This window comes from Camarhynchus parvulus, chromosome 3, assembly GCF_901933205.1.
Source record: "Camarhynchus parvulus chromosome 3, STF_HiC, whole genome shotgun sequence".
Classification (NCBI taxonomy): domain Eukaryota; kingdom Metazoa; phylum Chordata; class Aves; order Passeriformes; family Thraupidae; genus Camarhynchus; species Camarhynchus parvulus.
Genome location: NC_044573.1, coordinates 46,103,644 through 46,125,599, shown reverse-complemented (window position 1 = coordinate 46,125,599; position 21,956 = coordinate 46,103,644). Strand labels below are relative to the sequence as shown.

Sequence of the window (21,956 nt, the reverse complement as noted above, 5' to 3'; positions counted from 1 at the left end):
TTAAACCTTCATGGAATAAGAGGAATCAGTCTGGGCAGTTGGCTGCCTAGCTTGTCTTCTGTGAGCCCAGCACAAGTAATTCTTGATTAGCAATTCTCTCAGCCCACTTCCTCTTTGTGACATTACCAGGCTAGACACTAACTCACCACTCTGGACATGAATGTTAGAGAGTCAAAATATTTACTCATCTTTAGGTGGTTTGCCACCATCTGTCACCAAGCCCATTTCAGAGACAACTGCAGAAAGTTGGATCAGATAGTAGATTTAAAACCATATTACACATGGGAAAAAAATGCTATTCAGGAAACCTTTTTACAGGTCTAAATTATAAATCATGCCTTGGAAGAATTTTTAGTTTGGAGAGGTGTTTGGTGAGATGCTGCATTTGACCACAGACAGCTGGGCTATTTAATCAGCCATACTAATAATTAGTATCATTTACTTCCATAGCAACTTATTTAATCCACTGAGTGTATCTGACTTCATATTGTCAGTGGAAAAGAAGAAATAACATACAGATATATATAGATATATATATACCTATATGTCTATCTATATATATATATATAACTGTGTGTATAAGTATGTTCTTAGAATTATGTATAATAATACATATTCATATATACAAGTATGCACACAAAAAATCTGCAATGTCTGATGTGATTAGAGCTTCTCATCTTACAAATACAAGAACAGAATTAACTCAGGTCACAAAGGATACTGAAATTTAAAGGGCAAGAAGAATTCTTATGTTAATAAAACATTTATTTTCAGATTTTGCACTTAACAGTTGCATGGAGTCAATGCAACATAAGGGATGGGGACAAGAGTCAGTCTGACTAATTTGGTTTGATTTTCCACAGTAAAAAGTGATGGAAATAAATGCCTCAGCTGTTGCACAGCTAACTTGGTTTCCCAATAAGCTCTTAGTGATACACAGAAATACACTTCAGTATTTATATTTCAGGATAATATTCAACATAATTCAGTGTAGCAAGACACTGTTCTCGCAGATAGAAGTAAGATAGCCAGTATGTGAAAAACTAATGGAAAATGGAAAAGCTCTTTGAAGGAGAGAATACTATAAACTCAGAAAAGCACCTGATTAAATATTTAAGGATTTATTGAAATAGAATAATGGAGGCAACTCTAGATTTGCTGTCTAAAAGCTTAATGTGTCCTTCTGCAGTCTGATCACAGCCATCTTGGAGTTGTTTGGTTTGAATGAAAACCCCCAGCCTGCAAACACAGATAGTTTCAGACATGAACACATCTTACTGCTGAGCCCAAGAGACTTAGGTGGCAGCATAAAACATCCATCATGCTGGTGCAAACAGCCGAAGTGTGCATATGAGGGGAGAGGATTTCCATTTGTCAGGAGGGTCCATGGACCTCACACTTGTCCACAACCACTTGGAGGCAACTCCAGTGGCTCCCTCTGGACAATTATTTTCTAAGTGTGGTTCAACCTTGTGTTTGAGAGGTCCTCTTTAAAACTAGAGGAAATTTATACTTGGTGCTTGCCCTCTATTAAAAAGGATGCTACTTGGGCACTGTAGAAACTAAAGTGACACTATCCCATGGATTTGTTCCAAAGGTCTTCATCACAAACTGATATGAGATATTGACAGCATGAAGGATCCATATCAGGAACCTAGCATTGTGTGACCCAGATACCAATACTCTGGGCCATTTGATCCTTCTGTATGGCCTCCCTGAGGTTACCAACAGAAGCCATTCAATATTCCACAACTGCCAGCCACCACATCTACCCTGTTCATCTGTGTCTTTTTATAGGATGAGACTTTCACCAGATCTCATATCTTCTTTTCCTAATCTTTAATTTAACACACGGAATAAAACCTCTTCAGCAGTATTTCCTGTGCAGGATTCTTATTATTCTGAGAGTCTCCCTTACAAACATTGAGGTGTCAGGGCAAAGGCCGTTCTCTGGTGCTGGCAGCCACTGTATGGCCAGAGCCACCAACAGTAACAATTGCAGATCTATTCCTCACCTCAGCTCTTGTCAGCTGCACTGTGAAACCAGCATTGCATTGCTTCTCAAGATACTGTTTGAAAGAGGATAGGGAACCTGAAAGCATACAGGTAGTGAATGGCACCTGCCTTCCAAATGCAAGAGTTTCTTTCTCCCTCTCTCCACTGGCCATACACAGCACCTAAGAAAACAGGGCTCTGGACCTCATCATCCCCAATTAGACTCCTGAGGCAGACAACTTTGAGTTTCTGCTAATGTACATGTTTGGGCTATGATTTGCAGTAATCCCATATCAGTCCATAGCACTTGTCAGCATTTTTATATCCAATAAATTGTTCCCATTTTTTCAGAGCCTCGTTCATAGCACATGAGTATGAGCTGAGCTCTGCAATGTATTTGTTATGCAGCCAAGTATGTGACATGGCTCAGGGGCTTGGCCAGCCTCCCAGGACTTGCTCAAGATCACAGAAGAAGAGTAGGTGGCTCAGTAGAGCCACCAAGAATAGTCATCTGGGGATAAACAGATGAGCAACATCCCTCTCTTTTACATACATGAATCTTGGCATTTTTCCTAACAACTTAAAAAATTCCCTAAAACAGATTTCTGAAACAAAGTAACAGTCTTGACACTGTAGAGAAGGAATCTAATCTTTCTTTTATACTTAGAGGTTTTTTATAGTGTTTGGATTTGGACCTGTCTAAACCTTAGACATTTCTGCTGAAATAATTTAAAAGGGACTTCAAGTCCTGAGAGCCACAGTTTCTGAGTAGCTAAACGGGGGTATCTTAAGAGTCCAGATTTTCATTAAGGATAGAACATTTTCCCAGTAGCGATCAGGCCTCTTACACATGTACCTGAGAAAAGAGGTACCCAAGGAGTCCCAGTCACTCCTGGAAACTCTGGCACTGTTCTCCTGATAAGGCTTTCAACCCTGACAGAGACTTGACTCTCCTGATCTTTCTGTCAGAAGGATCAAACAACAAAGCTGCCAGCTTCACAGTGACATGTTGAAGCTATTTTTAAAACCCTCTACTGCCTGTCAGTTATAACACCCTTTTTGGAGGCTAAAATAGAAACCAGTTTCCGCTATCTACAAACCAAAACCCAACAGATACTTTTGGCATTGTCTGACACATTCTTGGGAGCCTCAGCAGAGAGGGCAGGAAAAGTCTGGACATAAAGCCAAAGACATCCTATCTGAAAAGAACTGAACTACACTGGACAAAATACTTTAAAACCCTATGTGGAAGATAAACCACTTCAAACAATATTATGATCATATTTGGACAAAGAGTAAGTTTTATATCCATATTTGCAGAGCAAGTGATGCTGTTACTTCTCACCAAGGCACCAGCACCAAGATCTGTACTCATAGTAGAAGCATTACTAAAACCAGCAAACCAGAGTGCAAATGTTCTACCACATCAAACAGCAGACACAACAAGATAAGAAAGAAATTGTGTCCCATAATTCCTGTCCACAAAAAGAACACTGCTTTAGTTTCTCAAGGAGATAATCAAGGAAACATGAACGTAGTAAAAACAACGTCAATTCTGTTTTTTCTGTAGACAGAAAGCATAAAACATTGCATCTTATTAATGATAACAAGAGAGCAGATGATACGAAAAGAAGATCCAATAATGTTTTTCTCTTTTTAACATTTTTGCCTAGACCTTGAGTTCAGCCCCTGTAGGGCATTAAGCCAATGAACCACTGGTACAGCAGGAAACAGAAAGTCAGAGATGTACCTGAAGGGATCGTGACCAACAAGTTGCCAGCTCACACCAGCTTTTCTCAAAAAGAGTCACTGATTTATTTTTGGCTTTATGTCTATTCAGACTCACCAATCTGAGCAATGAAAAATACTGAGAATTTAGGTCTCAAATTCTTGTAAAATTTAAAATGCTAAACTATTGGAATAAAAACACTAAACCAGGAGTACTTACACGTGAAAGAACTTAAACACTAGTAAGGATACCCCACTAGAGCTCAGCTCTTTCAATATGGTTGAAAATTTAATTAATTAATATTGAGAGCGATTTTAAAAATCTTGAAATGAAAGACAGAGCACTTGAGAAAAGTACAACTGGTGCACTTGAATCCAAATACTACCTTAAAGAAATTATCCCATCACAATGAGCTGAGCACCAGGCATACAGGTAAAAAGAGAATTATTGAGTCTAACTAAAAGTTTCTTTTGCAGAAGAGACATTTTAAGATCAAAATCTCAAGCTCTGGTACAAAACAGTAATGTAATCTCTGGTTTAAAAGTAAAATAAATAATTTCTAATCCTTGTGACTACACAAAAAAATCATCAGAGTTATGACCTAGGTTCAATATAAGGGTTAAAAAATCAAGAGACAAAGAAAAAGAGCCAAAAGTACTTATAAACCCTTATAAACCAATCAACTGAGAAATACCACTGCTGACCTTCGAACTTAGCATTTTGAGACAAGTTTATAATCTGAGTCTTATTAGTGGGTGAGTTTCAACCAAAACCAGAGATACAGTACTAAGCATCCCCTTAAACATAATAATACTCCAGCTAGCTTTTTGATATAAAGACTTATGAATTCAGAAATTTAGTTACTGGCACACAATTACTTCAGGCTTATCCACGAGAGTGGGCTTGCTTCTGTGTCACAGGAAGAGACATAGACAGATTCAGAGTTGCAGAAGAGAAGAAGGAAGGAAAGGATTCCCCATCTGTAACTACCTGTGCTCAGGAAGGGTGCAAATATTTACGACGTCTCTTTTAAAAACCATTAAATTGGTTGGCTGAGCCTGACTTCTTGAGGACTCTTCAAAAGCTCCTGACTATTTTCACTTACAGCCTCATGGTTCACTTACAACTCTCATGGAAACATGTATTTAAGATAAGTATGCATAATACTGTAGAACTTCACAGGCTTTCGCAGTGTGACAAATAAGCCCTCATTTTACCAAGTCACATTTTTCCCCTAAAGAACACCATGCTGTAGCTTCTCTTCCCATTCAGTTAGGTTGCTTAAATAAATAAATCTCAGTCCCTCTAGCACTGTATCACCCATATTTAAATTGTTAGTCTACAGATAACTTGACTCTTACCTCCACAGTAGCTCACAGATCCAGCTGAAAGCAGTGCAAGTCTCACAGCACTTGCAAAAAGTAGATGCCTGCTTTTGGCTAAGTTGTTGAGTCCCTGGGACACACTGGAGTGTTTGAGAGCACTTGCAGAGCGGACCATTTCCATATGGAGACAGTGGATACATGAGAATTCAGCTACACAGCTGTAGACCTTGGGTTTTGGAAGAGGCTGTGAATGTTGCAATGAAACTGGACTAGATAAGATAGAGAACTCTGAGTTTGTGCTTTAATGTTCAGGCACTTACAGGATGCCTCTAAGTGTTGGCTTTGGACATTCAAGCAGGTAGAAATAGAATAATAATTCCCTTTTGTCCTTCCATTTCTGTATCAATAGGATCCTCTGAGTATTCCATTCTCTACACAAAATTTTTCTAGCATTAATTATGTGCATTTAAGAAAAACTTCCAAGGGAAAGGATGTAAGAAGGAATAGATTCCACATTTAGGTCTGAAACTGGGTATTTCACTGCAGTAGCAAGTGTAAGTGCTATGCAGACACATTAGACATCCCATTCCCTCTACCTTCAGAAAATGTGACACATTTACATTATTTGTTAGCACATGCACAAAAAAGCTTGGGCTTTTGCTCACTCTTAGCTCTCACAGACATTAGAGCCATAACTGATCACCAGGCTTGCTGGGAATTTGTCTTCTTTGGCTCACCTTCTTATCAGGTATTCACTTTCCTCTCTAGATTCTGCCACAGGAGTTTATGAACATGAAGAGAAAGCACCTCTCCCTGCGAGCAAGGCTGCTGATACCTGGGTGGAGCCACACTTTTGTACTTCACCTGCAGTGAGACGTGACACAGGAAGCAAAGCCCTGGGGTAGCAGGTTCCCTCTTCTCTACACAAAGTGGATCACAGATCTTTCTACTGAATCTATTGGGCAGAAACCAGAACAAGGGTGTGGAAGAACCGATATACTTCCTGAACAGCTTTGGAAAGCCCCATGCTTGACCATAGCTCCAAAGAAACACTTTGTGGTCTCCACACATCCTCCTGTCTTCTACAGGCTTTGTTCCTGTGCTGTTTCTTTACCTTTCAAATTATTCCTCTTTTCCTTCATCTTCTTAAATACAACTCACCATGCTGAGTTGTGGCACTATGTCAGTTCTGTGGCACATGTCCTCCTTCCCTCAGGCTTCCTCAGTCTGTCACCTCACCTCTACTCAAAAGACTTTAAGCTAGACCCAGCTACTCAAGCCAAACCCTGGGCTTAACTGCCCTCATGCAAAGATCAAATCACAGGGGTGAGCTGTACGCAAACCATTCCAGCATAGGCTCAAGGCCTTTCTCAAGGTTCAGAGCTCTTGCTTATGAGTCCCTCAAACCCAAGTGTCTACTCTGCAAAATAAAATTTGTGCTGCCACGTGGGGGAGCTTGTGCTGTGGCTAATGCCCACCGCGTTCCAGATCAAGAAAAAGAGACAGCTCAGCAGCATTAAGGACTGCAGCTACTGGAAACTCTGTTCTGGAGAGGCTGGTTGAAAAGCCTGACACAGGTAGATAGTGCACACACACTTTAATAAAGAGGTTCCTTTTCAAAATTATCTTGGGTGACAGTCATGGATTTGCCATAGCTTATAAACTGTAACTTGTAAAAATTTGCAAATTCCAGTTGCCCTCAGCCTGGTAAAATAATAGACTTTAAATTGGAAAAGACCTGTAAGTTCCTTGAGTCCATCCATTAACTAGGACTGTCAAATCCATCACTAAACCATGTCCCTAAGTGCCACATCAACTAGATCACAATCAGAATGATAGATCAAATAAAAGGAAAATTCCTATATTTTAAAGGGATAAGTAAAGCAAACAAGTAATAAGGATCAGTTCCAGACCTCCACTGAGATGATTTGTAAACACAACCACCAGACTGGAATCAACTTTACCCCTTGCTGAGCCATGTTCATCTGCAAAGCCATCTCGACAGCTGAAGCAAACGCAGGTGAACCAGCAGTCCAGAAAGCAAGGAACCTGTCCGATCATATTTATCAAATAGATGGACTTGGAGTCCGCTTGAAACCTCTTAAAATTGCAGCTGTGCCTCAGAGACAAAACCAGAGCTAAAACTCAGCTCTCAAGTCATTCAGAAAATAAGCAGTCTGGTAGCCTGAGTGTAGGGGGATAGAATATAAGAAAATATAGTGTAGAAAACAATCTTACCCCTAAGGAGTTGCAGCTGGGCCAATTATCAAAGATTAGGAACAGGCCTGACTTTACCAGGCCACAGCTGTAACCAGTGGGAAAAAGAGTGCTATAAAAGAGTGGGGTGGCTGGTTAAGAAGGGAACTGGAGTCACTTGGATGCTTTGTGAAGAAGAGTCAGTGCTCTGAGAGATGCCCATGAGAAAACACCAAAAAGGTATGAAACTTTTGTGATAGGTGACAACAGTATGGAACCCCTGCAATATGATGACAACACCTGAGGAGGTGAAAAATGACTGGAGTGGGTGGTTGGTTTTTTGAGTGGGGGTGGGTTGTTCTGGTTTTTGGAGTTTTTTGCGTACGTGGGGTAGGTTGTCTTGTTTTCTGTTAAAACCAAATGAATCGTTTGAAAGTGGTTTGTCGCTATGAAGAAGGCTGGTCATGTGCAAAGGGAAGAGAACTGGGGGCAGTCCGGCCTTGAGCTGCACCCCTGAACCTCTGGGCGGGGCAGTCAAGGCCCCTCACGAAGCACCGCACTGTCCCGCAGACAGAACACCTCGCGGCGCGGGTCGCGACACCGCGCCAGGGCGCGGCACGGAGCTGTGGGAGAGGCGGGATCGGCCGCTGTGCCTCTCCCGTTGGCTGCAGCGCCGCTGCCGGGCGGGGCGGCCCTGGTCCGTGCGAGGCGCGGGCGCGGCGGGCGCAGCGGCGGCCCCGAGGCGGGAGGATGCGGGCGGCGCCCGGGGCGCAGCCGGATCGGCCCTTCAAGCTCAGGAAGAGTCTCGGTAGGGGCGCCGGGGGCGTGCAGCGCTGTGCGGGTCGGAGGGGCTGCGCGCCCGCGTAACGCGTCTCTTCTCTCCTCTGCCCCGCAGCCACCCGGCGGGAAGAAGTAGCAGGGATCCGAGCCAAGTTCCCGACAAAAATCCCGGTAAGTCTCTGGTTTGTTATCGGAGGTTGTTGCCGCTGTTTAAGGAAAGAAGCGTGTGAGGGGAGGGAAAGGGACCTGGATATTTTAGGCATTGCTAAGTATGACTCTAATTAAAACAGGTAATTGTTGAGAGATACCACAAAGAGAAATACCTTCCTCTCTTGGACAAAACCAAGTTTCTGGTTCCCGAGGAGCTGACCATGGCACAGTTCATAACCATCATCAGGTGGGTGGTGGATACTAGTGGGTTAGAGCTGCACCTGGGCTTGGCTGCTGGTCCCCAAGAAGCATTTCCTAGTGTGCTGCTTCCTTCGGTGGGTAGGAGGATAAAGGTGTTAGTAATGTAATGGCTTCCCTCTTTTGCAAGTGTTCAAAGACAATCAACAGGTGTTTTCTCAGGTGTACTGTTGGGAAAAATGGGGTCTTTTTTGGGTTCACAGTCTTCTCCCTTCTTAACTGTAGTGAAAAAAAACTGTATAAGACTCTTGTTCTGCTCTTTTCCTGCCTCATGGAATGGGTACTGGGGCTCTGTGTTCTCGTTCTGCTTATGACTGTCCCTGCCTTGCTCTCTTACTGCACCTAGCTGAATTTGCTCTAGTTCAAAGCAGTTCTTGAATAAGAGTGAAAGTGTGGCTAAATTGTTTTTTTATGAAACATTACAGCAAAGAAGTAATCCAAAATATTCAGTGGTATTTTCTGACAAAATGTGAAAGCTATGTTTTTCAGCACACTTCTTAAAGTATAGAAAAAAGATCTTTCTAGATTGTAACTTCTGTAAAAGATGCATTTGGCTCTTGGACAAACTAATCCTTGCATGTGATGTCTCTGAAAAGGACTTGTTTTTTGAAGGTAGACTTTACAGTAAGTGTTACAGACTGGAGCTGGAATCCTTTACAAAATCTGCACTATGGAAGCTTTTGGTTTCTATTCACATTTTTCCCTGGTAACTGGGAGCTCCAAGCCCGTGCTCAGTAGCACCTTTGGTGTAGCTATGTAAGCCTTACCTCAGAGCACAGGCCTTTGAGCTTCCGGTTAACTTCCTGCTGATGGAGACAATAAACCACATAATAACTTTACACAGCATTTTTTGTACCTACTGCTCTGCTTAATGTATGTCATAGACTGAAGCTGAAACCACATTCAACTTGCTAATGTTTAATCCTCTTTTTCTCCTCCCTTTTTCAATTAGAAGCAGGATGGCTCTGACAGCTACACAAGCTTTCTACCTGCTGGTGAACAACAAAAGCCTAGCCAGTATGTCCTTGACAATGGCAGAAGTGTACGGGGACTACAAAGATGAAGATGGCTTTGTGTATATGACCTATGCTTCCCAGGAGATGTTTGGATGCTTATTACCCATTGCCCAAGGGAAAACTGTGGAATGCTTTCAGAAAATCTAAGATTGGGTTCATATGCTGCAGCAAAGCAGTTTGCTCTGAATCATGCCTGTGACACGAACCTCGGAGATGCTCCTTCCAGTGTGAGCTCTTGAGCTCTGTAGTGGGAGTTATGATCCAAAGGCTGGCAGGACCAGCTTAAGACAGAAATGGTGGTACACTTTCCCTAGGCAATAATTTGGGTATGTATTTTTATATTTGAAGACACTATGGGTTAGGTTTTTTTGTCTTTTGAACTGCACCCCCACTGCTTTGCAATATCAGTCTTTATTGTGAAACTGATTTTTAAGGTTTCCTGAAAGCCTAAGTCTAAGAGAAAAATAAAGAACCTTTTAAGTATTGAGTTGAATGTTATTCTTAATCTGGGGAAAGACTGTAAAAATTTGTATAGAGAAGATCCTATAATAATTCTGGGAATTAGAGCACAATGCCTTTTAAATGAAACACTGCTTGCACAGCTACTCTGAATTTTTCAATGAAATATCAAAGTTTAAATTGTGTCACCCATGAGCAAAACCATAGCTATGAAAGGTTCATTAAGGTAGGTATCTGGGCTGTGAGATTTAAATAGGAGTGCCAGAGCAGTGTTAAGTTTAACACCTGAATAAACTCAGCTGTTACAGAAAACACTGTCTGTGGTATAGATAACTATTTGTTTAAATAAGCAACCTGATTGCTAGTCAGCATTAACTGAAATGCAGATAGCAGGACTTGAAGGGTAATCAAGTTTCAGGAGTTATTTTCTTGCTGCTGAGTTTTGCTAGCATGGTTACTCTAGATACTGTCATATCCATCCCCTACAGGCACCTGCTTGTCAGGTACCCTGAAGCACTTCAGTGAGCCTTCTCTCAACAACAGAGCCAAGTCATGTACCTTGTGATTAAGATAATTAAGTGTTTCTGGAAAATGTTGAAAATGTCAAAAATACCATGTAGTAAAATGTGGATTCATCTTAATATACAGGCTTGGTTCCTATAAACAGTATTAAAGGAACACTTGAGCCTATTCTGAAGTATAGCTCAAGCTGTCTTCCCTGTTTGTGAGGAATGTGTTGGAAAGCTGAAAATGCTCTGATCATGCATGATCAACTAAAAACACCAGGTAATTAAAAAAGCTGTCACAGTTTGCAGTTTATTAATCAGCCCCAGTTTAGGATTGGCCAAATTGTTACAATATGATGCAATTCTTCTGTTCAGTACTAAACTGCAGAATTATTAATGTAGGAATAACTAGACTGAAAAGAAAGAAGTGTTGACAGTATTTAAGTTATGCATAAGGAAGGAATGTGTGTGTAAGCTTTTTGCAGTGGTTCTCTTGCATTAATAATCTCTTGAACATGAAGTTCTGAGCAGACCTGGGTTTGAGCCTGTAAACCAGGGGTTTTAGAGGAGTGCCTGCTGTAGTGGAGGTGATGTTTGCCAACTCGTGTTTCATGAGCTGAGGAACAAAGAAATCATTGAACTGACCTGTGGAAAAGATAAGGCTATGATGGTATATGTTATAAAAATGTGGGCTTTAGGGTCCAAGCATCAGTTCTTGGATATATTTCACTTATACTTGTAATGGAACAGTTTCCAGTGCAGAAATTGAATAGTCATTTGTTACCAGCCCTTCAGAGAAGCAGAGACACCTGCTTGGCGGCAGCACCACACAGAAATGCTGAACAGCTGTGGGAACCTTGGGGTGGGAGGAGCAAGGGGAGACTTCTGTGTTCAAGCTCTCTTGCCAGTCTAGAGTTGGGCTAATATTTTGCTTCAATGGCTCCTCTGTCTTGCTGTCCTGTGTGATACTTAGTGCATGAAGAGAAAAGCACTACAGTTTCTTGGCTGAAACAATTTTGTCTGACAGCCAACTTTCTTTGGTCTGTAATGTAGTGGCTGAGGTGTAAGTGTTGATCCCTCCAACATTTAATAACATTAGGCTATGGTGTCTACAGGCTGAGTCATGGATCCAGCCCAAAAAGTTGCACAAGGAGAAGGTCACTTGCAGGTAAAGAGCATCATTATAAACTTGTTTAAACTGGCCTGATGAACCTAGAAAGAAGTCCTGTGAATTGGGAAAGCATCATTGGATAATAGCAATAGACTTGCTTTTCTATCAAATGTTGAAGAAGTTAGGATATTAACTATCAAAGACAGTTTTCATGAAGTCTTAAAAGAATAAACTAGGAGTTACATGCCCAAATAATTCTGTTGTCTTGCTTGTGGAATTGCCTTGGTATGATTAGACGGTTTGAATTTAACCTATTCGCTCTTGAAGTGCAAAGAACAAGGTTTAGAAAATAAGCAAACAAAAAACTTTTCTCTGACTGTGTGCAGCTGAGATAGCTGCAGCTACTTCCAATGTAGCTGCTGTTTGAAGAGCTAATATTTACTCAAGCAAATACTGATTAGAAACAGGTAATTTTTTTCAATGAAGGACACAATGCTGTGTTAAGCAGATTTTATACTTCTTTCCAATGTGCCACTAATGTAAAAGGAGATGGCAGAGATGCCATTTCTTTTTAAGTTTTATCTTTATGATATGGACTTGTGTTATCTTATCTGGACTTATCTATTTCTGGTAGATATCAAAGATATCTACCAGAGAACATTCTGAGGATACTTCTATTTCTTCCATAGACTTACCAGCTCAATCCCAGAAGATGCTCAGTGCTCTGGCTTCAAATATAAACCAAATCAACCTGAAGGATATGAAATATTAGAGTGATACGAGGGCCTTGCTGGAACAGTGGTCCTTGAGGGAAGTATGTCCTACAGCCTGTGCACAATGCTTTATGGAGTGCAAATTGACATTTGTTGCTGCAAGGCAAACATGATAACCTCAGCCTGGGCTTTAGCACACATAAGCAACATCAGGAGCTTTCCAAACTGTTTGGATTTAAACATGACTTAATGTTATGTTTTGGTAGAATAAATAAATGAATGGGAACACTAATCTTGTTCAAGGCAATAGGACTTGTGAACTTAGATGGGCTTTTCATTGTTTTCCCATGATAACTATTTCCAGATGGTGGTAGTTTCAGGATAAAAATATTTTAATATTTTACACACATTAAGTGACAGATGGTGTCCTCTGCTGCAAATAAGTTTCTTTTTTTAGATAAAGTACAGTAAATTAAGGTAAAATGAGATAATAGGACAGAATATTTTACCTTCAGCATCAAATTGCCCTGCCATATTCTTCTTTCAAGAAAGCCTGTAGAGAAATTATAGGGAGAAAACAAAAAGACCTAAGCAGGACAGAAACATTTTTTTTGAAAACGTGTTTTAACCTATGCACTATGAAGTAGAACAGGGGAGAGTGGAAGGGTTTCTATGGAAAACCTCCAAGAGATCCCTGAGGGAGATTAAGAAATGTGATTTCATATGTTACAGTGCCAACATACAAAACTAGTAACGGCATACATACTTCCCTCAAGAACCACTGTTCCAGAAATATTTTGAGATAAATCTCCTGAATCTTAAAATAGCCCTTTTTTTTTCATGGTTTTGAATCAACCCATAAGAGAGAGAATGAAAAAAATCCATTAAAACCAAAACAAAACTCCAAACCCGGACTTCTGCCTATAAATATGTGCTTAGTTTCTTAGGCTTTCCTTAGGTGCTTTGTTGCTTTACAGTGTTAACTCTACCCAGTTCTCTCCCTCGATGATTTTAGATTGCTTCTTAGGAGTTTAAGTTAGCTATTACTTGTTCCTGTACAGTCCACAACATGTAAGGGCAGTTAGGTCCTACAATAAATAACAGTCTGGCCCTAGTTTAGAGGGACACAAGTATAACTTTAATGAAATTAGTAATGCCCTTAAAGCTTGTGCCCAGAAAGTCATATCACTCCCTGCCTCCTGTATTTCATGTGGTGCCTCTCTAGTGACTGCAATGTACCTATGGCACACAACTGTAGCAGTGGAGTCCAGGTGGGTTTTGAAGAACCAGGGCAAGTCTCAGTGCCAGAGTGCAAAAAGCAGCACTGTCCTTTCCCCTGCAGTAGCAGACCCTCAGGAGGGAGGGAGTGTGCCTGCCTGGGTACACATGGAGCTTCCAGAGCAGGCAGGGACTGAGGAGGGGCTGCTCGGGCCACTCAGCACTTACATCATGTCTGTCAGGAACTGTAAAGGGCCTTTATGAGGCTGCCTATGATTTGTTGCAGGGTGGGCTTGGCTGCTGGTGTTTATTTTTGCAAATACTTCAAGATCCTGCCTTTACTTTATTTCTGTATATAACAGCATGGTCTGGATCTTAATCAGACCTTCAGCTCAAACCTGTTTTATGTCAGAAATGCTATTGATGGCATGGTCCTTGATCCTGTTGACCAAGACATGTCTAAGTAGACCTAAAATTTTTTTCTCATTCTCAGAAACAGAGCCAAGACTTTACAGCCTGACAAATGGATTTCCAGGGAAATTTTTAGGTCAGCTAACCAGTGGGTGAGGAAAGGGGAAGGAGTGAGCCAGGGGGTTAAGCATGCATATCAGTGCTCCCACCCAAAGCAGCTGCAACCATATACTCTTCACAAGCTCCCTGTGACTGCCTGGAAAGCCTGAGCCTCATTATGAACTGACTAAGGTGACTATTACACCCATTAGCTTACAAAGAGAACTTATGAGAAAGAAGCACATGCTCACAGATGGAGAGTGGCTACAGCCTTTTCCTGAACAAAATGTGAACTCTGTCGATGGAAAAAACCACACAGAATGGTGCTGAAAGGCAGACATGGCAAATAAAGAAATTCTATTCTTGGTGCTGGCACTACTTCACAAGGCAACTTGGCCCTTACTCTGAGAACTTAAAAACTTCATGTCAAGTGATGGATAGTAATATGGTCTCCGTCTGACCCTTCTCCTCAGAAATGCTGCATCTGTGCTCAAAAATTAAAAATCAGATAGAGATGTGAGCTGCATATTTGAATGCTGACTGGCTGAGGAAGATTAACTCATTTTGCAGCAGCTTGATGCATTAGTCACCTACAGAATAAAAGAGCCATTGATAGAAAAAACAGCTGCTGTGCTGCAGGTGAGGGCAGAATCACCAGCTTAGTGCAGACACATCTGTGCTGTCTAGACTGTCAGGGTAACCCAAGCATTGCAGGGGTTATGAAGATAATTTTGCTGTTGGAAATGATACTGGCTCTGCTATAAAGCTGTCAAAGAGAGGCTTCAGGAGAAACAGCATTTTCCTAGGAGGCAGCTGGCTTTGGTTTAAACCTCAGTTCTTTCAGCCATCTTCTTGCACACTGACTTTGTTCCCATTCTTTCTTTGGAAAGGGACCAGGCCTTCTGTGCTAGCAGAACCTGGGTACAGGTTCCAAAATTGCTGAAAATTATAAATAATATGACCTTAGTTGCCATGTAACAAACTTGTATGATAATTCATAGCTGTTCTGCTATTGTAATTCAGTCTGCGTTGAACCCACAAAATTTGGCTGTGCCTCAGTCACTCAGCTCTCTAAGCCTCTGTCAGGGCTGGAGCAGCAGTTTCAATGAGATGGCTGCAGCCATTACTGCTATTTGGGTAACCCCCCCCTTCCTGAGAATTTTGTTGAGACAAAATTTCTTGAGTCAGCTGAAGAACAGCTGTGTGGGTTAGCCTTGCTCACCAATGGGAAGCATTTTTGCTAGAGGTACAACAAGATAGGTTAATGTAGCAGCTTAATTTCATGTCCCAGCTCATCCAGATGATTTTGGCAAAGAAGCAGGATGCCATGCAGTACAGGGTGGTGAGAGGTGACAATTTTCAGGAGGGGTTTGGTGCAGAGGAGGGTTGTCACAAGAAACTGAGGGGTGGAACTGCTGCTGATAGAAGTAGACCTTGAAGATTATATGGGTCTGCAGGCTAGTCAATGTCAGGACTTCTTACACAAATATCCTTCCTTTCAGAAAGGTTTCCTTTGTTTCTGACATCCAAGGCAGCTGGTCCACTAGGCAAGTGTTGAGCAAGATTATTGTTCTGTGCTTCACAGAGAAGCATCCTTATAACTCAATGGATAAAGGACTGGGGAGACCCTGCTAGGATTCCTTTTTCTCCCTGAAGATTCTGAGCCACAAACTCACGCTGTGCACTCCCAGTAGCTCCTGTCTCCCTGGACCCAGCACAGCAAATTATCTTCTGCTGCCAGAAGCTAGGGCCTTTGCAGGTAAAGCCCAGAGTGACAGCAGAGGTGTGGGGCTAAGGGGCTTGAACCCAGCTCCCAAAGTAAAACCCCAGCCTACCTTCTCTTTCTGAAGATAAACTGTGCAACTGCAGGATCTGTGAGAGGCTGCAGTTTTACTAGTGGAAAATTTAGGCAAAACCCTAGAAAATAAATGAAGAAATTCCAGTAGAAGCTGGGATAGGCACTGAAATTAGTGTCTGGAGCCATAAAGGCTGCAGAGCTAAAGCTACCATGTTACAATTCATGGTAGGAAGCACTTACCCACAGCAAGTGGAGAGAAGAATGAAAGGTCAAGCACTCTAGCAGACATCAAAGATTTTATGTTTAAGTTTCTGGAAAGTTTTTCTTCAAAATACAGTTTTGCCAAATATCTTGTTTCCTGATTCAAACTAAACTATTTTTTCACCATCAAATTAATTTTACTTAAGCTGGTTTGTCAAAAAGGGAAATCCAAATCTCAGTTTATATTATATGGGAGAAAAGATGAATTAAAAAAAAGCTTTTTGACTGTTAATAACACCTGTGTAACTGCCATAAAAATTTGCAATATATGTGCCAAGAGGCACTCAAGTAACACTGAAAAGCCAAAAGAGGGGTTATTCCATTTTAGATGTCTTATTTTAAATCAGGTGGAACTTCCTGCTAATTCTCAGCACAGAATTTTTTGTGCTTTGTGGGGTTTTTGGATGTGTTTTGGTTACATATAAATGAGATACACACACTTTTGGTTGGACTATGTTTTATGATCTTCCTGAAGTAAGAAAACACTAAACCAAGGCTGTCTTCAGTATGTTAGCAGACAGAAGAGCAAGAGTACAACATCACCTGTTTATCATGGATTGTGAAGCTCAGTAGGTTATTGCTGGCAAACTCTTTGGAGGATGTTACAGTCAAACTGAATTTCAAAAAGACAGTCATACTACAAATCTAATCCTTAAGGGCTGTGTGTGTATATCTTCTCACTTTGATGTAGAGCCTACGCTTCTGGAAATCTGTTAACAAACCCTCAGTTCTTGTGAGATTATTGCTATAGGGAGTCCAAGTTGCAGGGCGAGTATCAGGAAATTTGAAAATAAAATCCTTTGGAGAGGACAGAATTTTTCTCTATACTTGTATTTTCTGACCCTGTGACTAGGCCCATGAATACTGTTTCTTATATTTCTGTCATTATCAAAGTCAATGCCACACCGAAGTCTGCTACACAACCTTAATCAATAACTATGATTTTTTGAGCAATGGTATATTATACAAACAATAAAAAACCAGGTGCTTCAAAGCTATTCTTGGTCTGCTTCTGGGTTACTAAAGGAAATGAATCAGAGATTAACAAAACCCTGGCATCTAGAGGAGGCCAAAATTCAAGGCTCAGACCCATTTCAGTGCTCAAAACACAAGTGTCTTTCCCATTTTGTCCCAGTTTTGGTTTTACTAAATTTAAATAAAGAGTAGTTGAACAGTGATTCCAAAACTGTAGAAGTGAGGTCAAAACATATCCTGGTATTTTATATTTTGAAGCAAACATGATAAATTTCATCAGCTACTAAACTCAAATGCTTACATTTACCAGTAAAAGTATTTGTGATATAAAAACAGTGCTTAGACTCACCTTTAATGATACTTTTATTTACACACATTTTCTTATTTCTGCCATATTCTCAGGAGCGCTCAGAACCGGTTTTGGCTCCAGCACAAATTGCTGAAGAGTTATTTATTTTTACTTATTAAGTGTGAGCTAAACACTGTATAAAGACCTATTTCTATAAAGTACTGAGAAGAGATGCTTTCTTTATATCTAATTTCTTGATGACTTTGCATGAGAAGTCATGATTGCACTGCAAGGGAACACAAAGGAAATCCATACATGCTGGAGGTCTTTCTCCTGACTGAAATTCTAATCATCTGCTTGACGTCATGGAATTTTACAAAGGTTTAACCAATGTCAGCTTCTGCCTTTTTCTTCTTAATGCTATTTGCTTCACATCTGCATTTAATCTCTGGCTAAACACATCAGAATGTATGGAGTTTACCCCACAATTGAGAAGTTTCTTCTCTTGTCTCTTTGTCCACATACAAAGTACTTGCTCATAGAGCTAGTGCTTATCTAACCCCCTTACTCACTATACCTTCTAAACAAATAAAGATATGAATCCAAAGGCAAAAAAATTCCATAGAATAGCTAGTCCTATCTTGTGGGTTTTGCAATAAGAAACACAAAAATGTTGGCAAAGATCTTACAGGAAGAATGAAGAGATGAAGAGGGCTGTCATCACTGCCTGGGTACTATTCAAGAGGGATAAGTGTAAGCCTTACATTAGGACAAGAATAATCAGCTGCATAAATATAGGGTGGAAAACAAGTGGCTGGTGACATTTCTTCTTAAAAGAGCCCATGGAACATACTGAATTACAAGCTAAGCAGCAGCCAACACTATCATGCTGTTGTGAGAAAAGCAAACACAATACTGAGATTTCTAACCAAGAGTAGAGCCTGCAAGATGGGTGAAATGAGCCTGTTCTGTGCTGTACTCAACAACAGCAGGGCTTCATCTGAAATACTGTGTATAGTTTAGGCACTGCACCCCAAGAAGAATATGAACCACTTGAGCATTCAGATTATTGATGATGAGGAGAAAATTAGTATGACAAAAGTTGCACAAACCAAGGTGGTTTAGCCTCAAGAAGAAAATGCTCAGAAAGGGCCATGATATTCCTCACAAATGAAAGGCTCTTTGAAAAGGAAGGGGAAGAATGTCAATGCCCATGTGCCATGGATTACTTATGTATTAGAAAGGAGCTTTTTAGACTCTGCCCCACCTTCCCATATTGTTCTTCATTTGAAACATGGAAGCTCTCTATCTGGATTCTATATGCTCAAAAGAAGCACAGTGGCACAATTGCAATTAGAGTAACAATGATTGAGAAGTATCTCACTGTAAGTATTTTACAGAGCAACAGACAGTGATAAAAAGTGAAGGTCAGATCACTGCTAGTGGGTGCTGTGAAGGTGAGCACATACAGTTGTAACAGAGCAGTCATGTATAAAATCCAGCTACAGCTGTAACTACAGGAGATGCTGCTGGGCCTTGTCTTCTAGAAGAATATGAGGATGATCATACAGCAGCCACCATGTGCTGCCAGTCATAAAAAAAAGTCTAATGCAATCCTTTTGATATGTGTACAAGGAGAAGAATTTTACCTTTACTTCTGCACCTGGCAATGGAATGACTGCCGCTACACTCATTCTAGTGAGTACAATTCAGGATTAATGTTGCAACTTGGAGAACGTTCAAAGAACTGTCAAGAGAATGATTCAGGCATTAGGAAAAAAACCACCTACTTCACCTTATCCATATAAGAGATGGCTAAACTACTCTTTTTAAATAATTTTCTCTCCTTAATAGTTTAGGCAGGAAGAAATGATAATGGGTTCTTCAGTCCAGCAGATGAATGTATGACCTTTGTGTGTCAGCACACCGATTTTTTTTTGTTTCCTTGATACTAGTTTTCAAGCAGATAATGTTCTTTGGCCTGATTCAAAAGGCTGCTAGGTGCACACTAGAGGTAGGACTGGAAACCAGCAGGCAAAAGGCAATGGGTTACTGGAGAGAAGAAAAAAAAAGGCCAATCTTTTCTGGCAGCAGTGCAGGCATCTGGGAGATTAAAGTAACCACATAACAATGGCCTAGGATATCTTCTTATGGATCAGAGGGAGTTTAGAACAAAGGCTAACCTAGCATTCTGGATTAATGAGACCAGACATTTACAATCTGGTCAAGCTAAGGCAAAAGGTCATTTTCTAGAATTCTCCTCCATAGGAGTGCTAAATAACATTGATAGAATGCATTAGTTTGAGCATTTACCCTCCCTTGTTACCTAATGTATATCACTTTTCCTAAATATTTTCTGAAATGTCCAGCTCTATTGTGACTTGTTCAAAGCAAAATTTCTTGCAAATATCAAACACTTAACAATTGAAAACAGTAAGGTTTTGTTTGAAAAAAAAATACAGTCATGAAGAAAAATAAGATACATTTCTGACTAAAAAGAAATCTGCCAGATGTTACCATTTTTCAGCAAATGGAGCTCACCTTCAGTGGGCCACATGTATAGATACAAATAAGACACCACCAACTATCTTTTCTACCATGCTTTTCAGGGATTATTTTACCTCCCACAAGCTGCACAGACACTTTGTGAGCCAGAATGTCTGGTCCATTAAAGTCAGGGTCTAGGAAAGATTGATGGGTAGAACTAAGGTAGGTTTGAATGACATTCAAAGTCCTCAAGTGCTGCAACTTCCCAGGACACAGGCCAATACCTGAATTAAACAACAGACGTTCATTGTAACTGATGTGTGGTTTCCCACAGTCCTGAAGTCCAAATATTTAATCTGTCCTGGAAAAAACCTCCCCCTAAAAGTCCATTATAAATAATGGATTCTCATGCAGCACAACTGGAATAGACTTCTCAGTGCACAACACCAAATCTATTTTTGTAAAAGGACAAATGGAGCCAATTTAGTGATTTCACTGGCTAGTGATTTCTTTGAAATAGTTTATCACATACATGAAAATACACTGCAGTGCCTCACTTCAGAAGTAATTTTTGTTTTCATTTTTATTAAGTTATAATGTTTATCTTGATGATTAAACTCGGGAATGTGTGAATTCAGTGGCATCATAGAAACCAGTGTATATCATCTGTTTTTGTACCTACATATAACCTACATTTGTACAGCCTGCAGCTGCCCAGGAAGGCAGCATATAATAACTATATTAACTAAATTACACATGTGCAATATTTAAAGGTTGACCCACAGGTATTTATGAGTCGTAGAAATCTCCTAGTTCAACTTCTTAATCTCCAACATTCACACAGACACAAGAACGCTCACATCTAAATCCACATCACAAATAGGAGATTTAAGTTCTTCAAACTTAAATTAGTGTCATTTAAATAAGAAATCCACAAAACAAACTCAAGTATTAATGCTGATTGCTAGAGCACGCCAGCATTTCACAACAGCTATAAATGTGGGAGATTCAACATTTTTGCACTCCTCCTCCTGCAGGCCCAGCTGAGGAATGTTCAGACACTCTCACCCACAGCTATATTAGGCACATGGCTCAATTGCAGAAGCAGCTTTGTAAGTTATACTCCAGACAATGGAGGCTTGGAGGTATAACTCACTGCACTGATGCATTCTTAGGCTGTCTGTTCATTTAGTATTGTACAGAACAAATGTGCATCTTTGCTCTCCAGCTGAAATGTAACTGCTCTCAAAGAAAATTGTTTTATCACCTGTTTATATGCAAGCAGGGCCAGTTGGGAAGGGTTATGACATGAATGTTTTTTCTTGGAATTAGAGGCAAGTTCTAATTGGCTGGACATTGCTCCTCTTCTTTTTTACACATACATATTATTCAACTCCTCTTGCTTAGCTTAACTGGTGCAGAACCTAAAAGAAATCAAGAGGCAGTGGTGTTCCTAGATCTCCTAAAAGCTGATTTTAAGTTTACAGTCAACCTTATGAATTGACATTTCTGGGCTTGTATGTTTACACTATTCCTTTCTGACCATCTGTGACCCCTGCAGTTCACATTGGTAGTCTTATAATCAATTTTCATTGCTGATATACTTTTCAAGGTGCTTTCAGGCGATTTGAGGAATGATGTCTCCCTGTTACAGTGCAGAACTGTGATTCAAAGTATCTATGTGCTATTTTTTACTCTCTCACTGTTTGAGAGGAGAACAGTGGCTAATCCTCCAAGCCAGTCCAAAGAGTTTCTATTCTTAAAAAAAAATTAGGACAGAACTGTGAACTTTGTTGTTTTGAGATCTGTTATTGAGACCTATAAAAGCTAAATAACTGCAATCTGAATTTATTCTCACTACAATTGTATGTGACAGCTGTATGTTTATGTATTCTATCAAGCAGGTAAGTACTTCAGAAAACTTTTATCCTTAAGGAGTTAAGAAGGTATGGCACAATATAACACATTAAGTAAAATACAATTGTGATGGAGTAACTTCCTCTATCTGCCATATCTGATGATTTCTAGTAGCCCTCTGGGAAGGGGAGCCCAGGTTGATCCTCTTTTCTGACTAGATGCATTTGCAAATCACCGGTAAATGGTCTCTTCCAAGTTATTAGGTCTCTAGAACCACCAATAAAATAAATGTGACTGATATAAATACTCCTCCCTGCACAAGA

General features: G+C 40.4%; 1 protein-coding gene across 1 annotated transcript; it reads left to right on the top strand.

The window, feature by feature from the left end:
• Nucleotides 1-7,963: 7,963 nt before the first annotated feature.
• Nucleotides 7,964-9,831, top strand: MAP1LC3C (microtubule associated protein 1 light chain 3 gamma). Its single transcript, XM_030945732.1, has 4 exons — nucleotides 7,964-8,053; nucleotides 8,141-8,196; nucleotides 8,316-8,422; nucleotides 9,386-9,831. The coding sequence occupies exons 1-4, from the start codon at nucleotides 7,996-7,998 to the stop codon at nucleotides 9,594-9,596; spliced, it is 432 nt and encodes a 143-aa protein (XP_030801592.1). The 5' UTR covers nucleotides 7,964-7,995; the 3' UTR covers nucleotides 9,597-9,831.
• Nucleotides 9,832-21,956: the final 12,125 nt, after the last annotated feature.

Coding starts and splice junctions, on each gene's coding strand:
- MAP1LC3C (XM_030945732.1), top strand. CDS start 7,996: ATGCGGGCGGCGCCCGGGGCGCAGCCGGATCGGCCCTTCAAGCTCAGG. Junction 8,054..8,140: donor CAAGCTCAGGAAGAGTCTCG/GTAGGGGCGCCG, acceptor TCTGCCCCGCAG/CCACCCGGCGGGAAGAAGTA. Junction 8,423..9,385: donor CAGTTCATAACCATCATCAG/GTGGGTGGTGGA, acceptor TTTTTCAATTAG/AAGCAGGATGGCTCTGACAG.